The sequence below is a fragment of the Populus euphratica genome, unplaced genomic scaffold, assembly GCF_000495115.2.
Source record: "Populus euphratica unplaced genomic scaffold, PopEup_1.0 scaffold3294.1, whole genome shotgun sequence".
Taxonomy (NCBI): Eukaryota; Viridiplantae; Streptophyta; class Magnoliopsida; order Malpighiales; family Salicaceae; genus Populus; species Populus euphratica.
In genome coordinates, this window is record NW_011503114.1 from 1,499 (window position 1) to 11,858 (window position 10,360).

Sequence of the window (10,360 nt, forward strand, 5' to 3'; positions counted from 1 at the left end):
AATTATCTAAACTTATGAAAAAAAATATGAATAATAGACCAAGGAAAAAAAAACATTGTTTTTGTGTGTATATATATTTTTGTGTAATAACATATTTATATAAACTTGAAATGTTTTAATAAAACTATATGAAAATGATACATTTTAAATTAAATAGAATAATAGTCATTCATTCTTATTCTAATAGTTATAAATGTTATAATTAATTATAAAAATTAACTTAATAAATAATTCATTATACTGACAAATTAAGTTTTAAGAAGAGTCCATTCATCATAACATTTATTTAATTTACTGCATAATAAAAACATATATTTATAAATATTTAGGATATAAATCTTTTTATTATTTATTCACTTACCAACTATACCAATACATGTTTAGTAATATGGTGTAATTTTCTTTTATACAAATATTTTTTAATTAAAAATATATATATATTTTTAATTTTCATAATCAACATTTCAAAATCATTTAAAAATATTTTTAAAATAAATTTAATATGTTTTTCAAATAACACTATTTTAAAAAAAATCCAACCACAAAAACAAATATTCCCTAACTTTTTGACAATTCATATGAAATGTGTTGACACGTAACATCATGAATTAGCAGCATTTAATTTATAGGAACTAAAAACAGAAAATAAAACAAATGCAGACTTATAAAAATAAAGGAAACAAGAGTTCACCCGGTCAAGAACAAGAACTTGGAAACTCGAGCCTGTCATGTTTTTGGTCCCTACTTACAACTGTCCATCTTCACGATCTCTTCCAAACTTCTCTCCTTGTGTTCCAAATGGAGTCAATGACACCACTTTATAAGACCAAGAAATGAACTTATTCAAGATGGCAACAAGAGCAGACATTCTTGCTAGCTCCTGCCACCGCCGGAGGAACACAACAGTATCCCGTCACCGGAAGTATGGAACCACCCCAGCAACCCCTTTTTTGCATTGGAAGCTTATTCAAGATGGTAACAAGAGCAGACATTCCGCTGTCTCCAGCATTGGTGGCAGCGGAGGAGCGGGGGCTGGACAGAGAGGTGGCGGTGTTAGTTGTAGTGGTAGTGGGAATGCTGTTTCGGCTAGGAAGCTCGCCGCTGGCCTGTGGAGGCTGAGGTTGGCAGGTGGTGGTGGTGGTGATAAAGGTTTGAACTTGAGGAAGGGGAAAACTGATGAATTGGGGTTAAAGGTATTTTTTTTTGTTAATGTTTTCATTTAGATTATGACCTCCATTTTTTTTTTGAATGATTTTTTTTTCCTTAAATTGAATGCATGCTTGGTTGCTGAGAAAGTTATGTTTCATTTTCTGGGAAATTAACCCAAGCAGTTTCTTTTCTTTTCTTTTCTTTTCTATTCTTTATTTTTTGGCTGGCATGTTATCTTTTTCTTCATGATAGAGACTAGACAGATAGCTCTTTGTTGTATTGAGGATTCAGGTGACAAATGGAATGCAATGGGCCATATGTTTACTTGTTTTCTTATAATTTTCCGTTCACTCTTATTTTCCTTTACGGGCTGTTATTGATTTGTCTACACTCTGGATGCTAAGACTTTGTTGGTAAAAAAAAAAGAGAGATCTCAGAATTTGCTTTGTTTTTCTTAGTTTTTTTTTAACTCATCAATGAAAATTGACCACCACAATAAGAGGAAGATTGCAATGTTTTTTTCATCTATATGCAATCTGTACGCAAAAGAAATTCTGAAATGAGTCTTCCTGTTCGTTATGGTATAATGACTTTGCCATGATCATCCTCCTTCTACATTTTTACTGTCATGAAAAAGTGAAAAAAAAAGAGCTAGTCCAATTACTTTTCAAGTGCATCCGGGCTGATTAAAATTCATCCAAGCAATGACTGAACTCATAAATCTCTTATTCGTAAGTAAGATCTAATTGAACTCAAATAATGTAATGGTTTTATTGTTTTCGTGCGGATCTGTTCATATTCTATTTGAATGTCTGTTCACATTTTGTTTCCATAACAATTTCGAGACTTTGGAATGATGCCATTTGCTTTTAATTGCATCCTGTTGTTGGACTGTTAAACACGGTGTTTCTCTCTCATCAGATTAGCAGCGAGTATGGTGCAGAAAAAATGGATCTTTTGCGCACCCCTGAATTCGTGTCCAATTCAAACCATGGGATCCTGTGCAAGGTATGCGTTAGTTACCTAGAATATCACTGCATTTAACCTTTTCCTTGCCGAACCTGAAGCTTTCTCAATAGGGTCGTCTGGACTGGGCCCATTAAAAATGTCTGCTACATATATGCAGGCTTTGAGTAGAGTGAACTTTGTGATAATATGCCCTCTACATCTTCTCATCCCATCTTCATGCTGTTGTATTCATTACATCTGGTCCAAAGAATTGACCAAGAGGTCTTTTAATTTTTTTGTACTTTCACTTGATGACTTGCTTGGTAACCAGAATCTACCATGTTACTTCTGTCTTAATCATATAATTTCCAGTCTGGTGAAGTAGTTTTGTACGTGTTCATCTCTACTTTTTTTTCTTTTTATTTTGTTAGATTGAATCCCCATCACTGTATACTAAGCATGACATGGAGGGTGCAACAAAGTGGGATCCGAGATGCTCAGGGATATCCAGTGACGTCTTCTGCTTTTATAGCCATCCTAAACTTCTCGAAAATCATGTTGCTATGGTGCCTGCTTTTGCCATGCACGCAGAACTAGTGCAAGCTCGATTGCGCATTCATGAGCTTGAAGCCAACTGCCAGTCTTCCAAGAAAAAAATCAAACACTTACTGAAGAAGCTCGGAGAAGAAAGAACCTCATCGCAGAGCAGTGAACCTCAGAAAATTCGTGCAGTTATTGATGATTTAGGCAATCAATTAAGCAGGGAAAGAAAAAAACGTCAAAAGCTGGAAATTCTCAATTCTAAATTAATCACCGAGTTGTCAAATGTCAAATCATCTGCAAAGAAGTTCAAGAAAGACTATGAGGAACAAAAAAGAGCCAGAGAAATAATGGAGAAAGTTTGTAATGAACTTGCCAATAAAGTTGCAGAAGATAAAGCTGAAGTTGAAACATTCAAGACTGAGTCCATCAAGATTCAGGAAGAAACGGAAGAAGAGAGGAAGATGTTGCAGGTGGCTGAGGTTTGGCGTGAAGAACGTGTCCAGATGAAGCTGATTGATGCAAAATTGGCCCTTGAAGATAAGTATTGCCAAATGAACAGGTTAGTAGCAGACCTTGAAACTTTTCTGAGGTCAAGAATTGCCACCTTGGATGTGATGGAGTTAAGGACCGCCCATTCAATCAGACATGCAGCTAAATTGGTAGATGTTAAAGAGATAAGGGAATTTTCTTATACCCCGGTGAAATCAAGTGACATATACTCTATTTATCAAGAACTCAAGCAAATAGAAGCCAATGAAAGGGAGATTGAAGAATGCAATAAGAGCAGCCCTGCAAGCAATTCTTCCAAACTCCATTTTGCCAGTTCGGATTTTAATGAGCACAACCACCATTCTTTGCAGCAAGGGTCGACTATTATTATTGATGATAACTGTCATTTAGAAGAAGATGCAAGAGGCCACCACGCTGTGAATCACGCTGAGGATCAAGGTTCAAGTTATTCCCATGATGACAATCACCTCTCAGTTAACAAGCTTACACAAAGCAAAAATGATTGGCAGGTTGCAAGAGAATGTGATGAGAATGCTCCTCGGAATTCTCCATACACACAAAGTAGTGAGGTCCATTTGGTACCAGAAGAATCAATGTGTAAGGCATCTTCCATATCTAAGCTTTCGAGATCTGGCCAATATAATAACAAATGCTCAGAGATAACAGCTGATGACAGTGATGGAATGGTCTTGAGAGAGAACATTTCTAATAAGGAGACTTATCCAAGAACAAAGTCATGGGAAGATAGGCTTCGGCACGAAGATTCTGTGGAGCAGTGGAGCTCACCAGAGTTAGAGAATCCACGTGTTACTCATGGAATAAAAGAACTCATTAAAAGGCCACGAGCTACCGAAAAGAATAGCTTGAAGGCCAAGCTTCTGGAAGCCAGGATGGAAAGCCAGAAAACTCAGTTGCCCGGTGTTCTTAAACAGAAGACTTAGGTGAAGCACATTCTCAAAATCTTTTTGTTTAAACTTTTCCAACACAACAATGTGGCATCTGCCCAAAAGCCAATGCTGGAGTTTTGTGGATAAAATTGTAAACCTCAAGTAGACAAGACATTTTTCGATCGGCCTTCTCATGTTTTTGTTTAATTGGTCATTTTCAACACTGGTAAGATATCCTCACTTGCCAAATTACAATTACCATGTATCATAAATGAATTGTTTGCCCATGTATGATTCAGCTTATTTTCGTACAAGTCATTAAAGATATAGTGCAAGTATACTCGGATACTCTCGCTGTGTAGTCGGATTAATACACAATGAAAATCTATAGATCTATTTGTTACAGAAATAGCATCATCCTCTGCCATCTACTTTGTCTGGATTAATCTTAATGTTGTTGTACGTAGAATAGAAGACACCAGTTGCTAACTCGTTGCTCTTTACCAGGCTCCATTTGATGAAGCCATAAACGGAAAAATGGGCATCTGTGACTGTTCTTCTGTTACTCATTTTTGTAGTGTTTATGTTAAAATCCTTTCCTAATTCCTATTGGCTAGCTGCTAAAGTTGCACTATTGCTTTTTTTAGTTTTGATGCTGGTGGGAGACAAGATACTGTTATGCTTGCCAAGTTCTGGTTACTTGCATCATGCCCTTTCCCAAGAAAGGACAATCTGATAAGTGTGAGATTCTGCAACAACTAGATACAGGAAAACTGATATAGTTTTGCCTTTTTCTGCACCCCACTTGCATGCTTGCCACTGTTTGTCCCCACATCAAACATCTCCTACCCGCCCCATCAAAATTAAGTAACTCGCAAATTAGAGCTTGGCCTAGCGGTGGAAGGGGCTTGTCTCCTTTCACTGCACCTGGGTTTAAGCCCTAGCGTGCACGCCTGTCACCCTCGCGGTGCCTTACATGCCTATTGGATTTGCAGGATATTCAGTGGGCCGTGGGGATTAGTCGTGGTGCGCGCAAGCTGGCCCGGATACCCCACGTAAATAAAAAAAAAATAAAAAATTAAGTAACTCAACACTCATAAGGCTAAGAAAACTAAGATACCTTACATGGTCGTTAACTTCAGGACCCGTGGGATTAGTCGTGGTACGTGTAAGCTGGCCCGGACACCCACGTTAATCTAAAAAAACCATCTAGGTGGTGGCCAAGTGGTAAGGACTTGAGATCAAAGGGTTTGCTCCCTCTGTGGTCTCAGGTTCGAGTCCTTGGTTGCTCATATGATGGCCACTGGAGGCTTACATGATCGTTAACTTTAGGACCCGTGGGATTAGTCATGGTACACGCAAGCTAACCCGGACACCCATGTTAATCTAAAAAAAAATTTGGAATTCTTTCATATGATGACTAAGAATTTTGGAAGCAAGACATGGGTTTGGAAAGTATTGGGAAAATAATTAGTTTGAATATAATCATGTTTTTTAATATCAAACTGTACAAAATCATTATTGAAGATAGTAATAGGACACAATAGTGTTTTTTTATATCAATTTTCCATGCGATCACTATTAAGAATAGAGATGTTTTCTCTTTTTTTAAATAATTAATCTTATTAAAATTTAATTTAAAATTTTATAAAAAATTAATATCTAAAAGTTACATTTAAAAGATTTTAACGAGATGATTTTAACTATGTCTTGAAAAACTATTAAATGAGGTTATAATTAATTCTAAATTAATCCATAAAAAAATCCTTAAGAAATTAGAATTATAGTTAATGATCTTTTAAGATATGATTAAAGATTTAAAATTATATCCTTGAAATTTTTCTAATAATACTGGATGTGTTGAAAATGGAGCTCATGTATGTCTCAATAACTTTTTTTTTTCTTATTCATTAGATTTTAAATTTTATTTATTGGCCATTGAATTTTCATAAAAAATTAAATTGATTTTTATGGCTGTTAATTAATTTGAAAATTTTAAAAAAACTTCTCAATTGGTGTTGAAATTATATTATATATATATATATATTATTTGCTCAAAATTTTTGTTAAAATGTGTAAGAATTACAGAATACCCTCAAAATTGAAAGGCACACTTCTTTTAACTGCATAGTAAAAACAAAATCTTGACTCCAAAATTGCCTTGTGCCTCGATTTTCACCATGTTAGATGCGTTGTCATGCATGCATGTCAGATCAATAAGCCAGCCCAGAAAGATATATGCCCATTGCATTTGCACATGCAGCCTTAATTGGAAAACTACAAGTCTGGAAAACTTGTTTCTTGATCTGATGCTCACTCTATGCTGGGCCTTATTTGAGGGCTATCAACACCAGCTGTGCTGAGGGTTTGGGTGGGTCAGGAGACGAATTGAATTAGCGATTGAAGAGCTTCTCCCATCTCTCCAATTATGGCTTTTATCAAAGCTTACTGATTCTTTTCCTTTTGTGGTCATGGTTAATGGTTTAAGAGGCCAGCATCAATATGTTCTTGAAAATGAAAACAAAAAAAAGAAGAAGATCACATGTACTAAATGATTGTTAAATCCGATTTTAATTGATGTGTTGGCCAAGGATTTGAAGCCTGACCAATCTTGTTAGATCTAATCCAAACTCTAACACATTAATATAAAAAATAAAATGATATTATTTTAATATAAATACTTAACCCGGAATATTTTTCCAAATAGATATTACATTCAAATTAGCAGCCTCGCTTAAATGTCAGTTCATAGCAGTAAGAATTTTTCTTATCGAAAACATAGCCACCATGTTTAGTAGGGAAAAAAACTCTTTAGTTTCATTACTAATCTTTAATCTAGAAGAAAATTTATAGTTTTATCATACATGAAAGATTTTCATTCTCAAAACACGATAAAATAAATATTGTTCAACACGATCGAGGGCTTAAGAAATTGATACATGTTGAGATGGAGATGGAGAAAGTGCTCCCATGCTAAGCTATTGTCCCTCTTGAATCCATGGCCCAGGCAATTAGGCTAGAGTTAGATTCTTCGAAGGCATGAATGTATTCTGTGAAATATATCCAAATTAAGGAAGGGAGTGACAAACATATCCTTTGATCAAATATGTTTCAGCTCCTGACCATCCCTACGGAAGCATGATAAAAAAGAAATTATGAGTTGTGTAAAGATTTAGGCTGGAGGTGACTACTGCTTTGATCAGCAATGGGGACTTTGCGAGGAGTGATGCCGACCGAATCAATCAATCATTTTCCCCTTTTTCGAGGCCAGAAAAGATGCAGAGGGTTAAAGATTCAAGATTGAAAGAATTCCCACTTGACGAGGAAAGGCACCTGCCGCCACAGCTGGAACCACAAGTCCTCCGCAAGTGGGGGTCGCAGCCAGCACTTCACATATCTAGCTAGCTAGTGACCCCATGAGAGGTAAGTGTGCAAGCTCTCTGTTAACTGCCATCGCAACTGAAACAAAGTAAAACAGTTAATTGACATGGTTCCTCCCTCCCTCCCTCCCTCCATGTATTCATTGGCCAACTATCATCATCTTGAGAGGGAGACTTCACACCTACCAAGAGTAGTTTTTATCAGCCAAAAAAACGCATTAGTATTTGATGTTGTTTCAAGCAAGAAATAATTTTAAAAATATATTTTTTTAAAAAGGTTGAATTAAAATATTTTTATGACAATATTTTTTTAATTAAAATACATTAAAGTAGTATTTTTTATATTCTTAACACTAGAAAAAAAGATATTAATTTAAAAAAACTTCAATGAAGAGGTTGAATTGCATTTAAAAAACAGAGGCAAAGACTGAACAATCATATTCTGTGGCATGGCATTAATGGCTAGTTGCACCAAATCTCAATGGTGAAGTGGCAGTCACCTAATTGCTCCCTTTTCAGCGTTGAAAGGGCAAGATTCCCATTGAATTGTCTTTTTAATCATGGCAAAGAGATCGTAATCAAGGTCATCATGGAGTAGAAACCATAATGAATTATTGAAATTAAAAAAATAAATTAATATTTGAGGTTATAATAACATGATTTGATTACCTTAAGAAGATTCCCTAATGAGTGATAATAAATCATGGTATGCAATGGCCCTCCCCGTCGACGCCCTCTTCTTCGTTTTCCTCTGCATTTATGGATATAGTGTGAGAGATATGATCCTAATATATAATCAATATTACATCTATTTTAATTACGAGGGGAACATTAAGATCAATCAAGGATGCGTCAATTTAACTTTGCCAGCACCATCAAGCTTGTTGCATAGAAAACTATGGAAGGATTTTATCACATCAAACTCTTAGCAAGGAGAGCTTATCTCATGTGCTGTTGGGGCACCATCAATGGCCGAAGAGACTATATGGCTGGCTGGCTGGTGACCCAATTTGAAAGAAACAATACCAAAGTGTGTGTGTGTGTGTGTGTGTGTGTGTGTAAAACAATAAGTTAGTTGTTTAATTTAACCTATCATGGAGGCAGGGAGGGATAAAACGGATCCCACCACCACCATTGTCGCCACCACTGAAATTGCTCACAATTTGCACTCAGTGGACTCATCTTTCCTTTGTTGATAATCTTTGACTGGACTCGTCTTCTTCGTTGAATGGAAAAATTCTCGTCGACTATGAATGTAATTGCTCTGTAGATCATGTGGGTTTAATTTCGACGACATCATATGCAAGATATTCAATGTAAATTGTAACAACGTAAATAAACCCAAATCCATGTACTTTGAGATCATTAATTTACTAATTATTTTAAAGTGTTTTTTTCTTAAAATTACATTAAAAAAATATTTTTTTATTAAACAAAATAGAAACTTTTTGTCCAGCCGGGGATAGTGATCTCATCAAACTCTCTTTTACACAATATTATACGTTGTGTAACTCAAAGTTTCAATCTAAGTTAAAAAAAACAAAAAAAAATAATTAAATTCTCTTTTGTTTTGTTTTTTACAATTATCATAACCCCACCTTTCTCTAATTAAACTAAATTATTTCCAATCACAACGATCTTAAATAAGTTGTTTATTGATAAATTTTTAGGTGAATTCTCCATTAAACCTAAAATATTTCTTATAATCTTCTTCAAAACCGAATCTTTTTTCAAATTAACTTTAGAATGATGATATTCCATTTATCATCGCACAATTCCATTTATATGATGGATAAAGCTTGAATACATTGCACCAACCATGCGTAAAACCCTTTTTTCTTTTTATCAACCTTTTTTTAGTGTCCCTTTTTTTCTTGGAGTCTTTATATTCATAGAAGTCAATGCATTTTCTGTAATGCTTTAAGAAAGTTTTAAAAGAATTAGTTTTTTTTTCCCTCTGAAGATATTATATTTTTCAGAATAATTTAATAGACTATGCTTAGGTTTATGTGTGTATATATTGGAGCAAGTTATAAGATAGTACTTGTAGTTTTGAAAACAAATTAATTAATCCCTCTAGTGTCATAAACTAATTAATTAGTCTCTAACTCAAGTCATTGACAGACCTATCAATGTTACACGTGGAACCTAAAATCCCTCTTCAAATGTGTATCCAATCTCCTTACCTTTGATCATTCAATTTGAGGATATACATGGCTAATCAATTTATATGCATATGGTGTTGAAGAATCTTTTATATAATATTTTTTTTTGGTATTTTTAGATTATTTTAACTTAACACTCATTCATTTAAGTTAGTAATTCGGCATGTTCACATTAAATTGCAATCTCTAAAAGAATTTAATTTAAAATAAAAAATAATATTTTTTAAAAGTATTTTTAAAAGAAATACAAAAGCAAGTAAAAAAATGGGGTGTTGGGAGGAAAAATCATAGTTTTTACAGTTTTGGTTGCGTCAACTAAGTTATTTATGACTTTAAAGGATAAAAGAGCAATTAATTACTTTCTAAGAGTAGAGGGACTATTTAATGTTATTCACTAAAATATAAGGATTAAATTATAGTTTTCGTGCTGCCTTTGGCACGCACTTCAAAGGCAAGTACGTGGATCTAAATTTGATTCTAGAAACAGTACAGAACCCCTTTTTACTTTTTTTCTTTTCTCCCTTCTTTCCTCTGCAAACATTAGTTATAGTAGCCCGTGCAAGAATCAAATTTGATAAGCTTGTCGTCGCTCCTGACAAGCCTTCAACAGGAACGTTTTCTATGGCATTTCAAGCAATTTTCTTAGTACAAGATACCCCCCTGGTACACTTAAATTAATCGGCACACAGTGACGCAGCAGAGTTTTTAAAGAGAAGGATCCCCTTATAATCCACCCAGGTACAATCATTACGTCCCCATGCCACTGATCTGGTCAATC

General features: G+C 34.7%; 1 protein-coding gene across 1 annotated transcript; it reads left to right on the top strand.

Annotated features, from left to right (window-relative positions):
• The first annotated feature begins 717 nt into the window (after window positions 1-717).
• LOC105119651 (uncharacterized) lies at window positions 718-4,091 on the top strand. The gene is made up of 3 exons (XM_011017815.1): window positions 718-1,193; window positions 2,071-2,157; window positions 2,529-4,091. Exons 1-3 carry the CDS (start codon window positions 834-836, stop codon window positions 4,089-4,091), a joined length of 2,010 nt encoding a protein of 669 aa, XP_011016117.1. The 5' UTR covers window positions 718-833.
• Window positions 4,092-10,360: the final 6,269 nt, after the last annotated feature.

Excerpts from the sequence above, each read along its gene's own strand:
- LOC105119651 (XM_011017815.1), top strand. The coding sequence starts at position 834 with ATGAACTTATTCAAGATGGCAACAAGAGCAGACATTCTTGCTAGCTCC. Across the intron at positions 1,194-2,070 it reads CTGATGAATTGGGGTTAAAG|ATTAGCAGCGAGTATGGTGC; the intron begins GTATTTTTTTTT and ends CTCTCTCATCAG. Across the intron at positions 2,158-2,528 it reads ACCATGGGATCCTGTGCAAG|ATTGAATCCCCATCACTGTA; the intron begins GTATGCGTTAGT and ends TTATTTTGTTAG.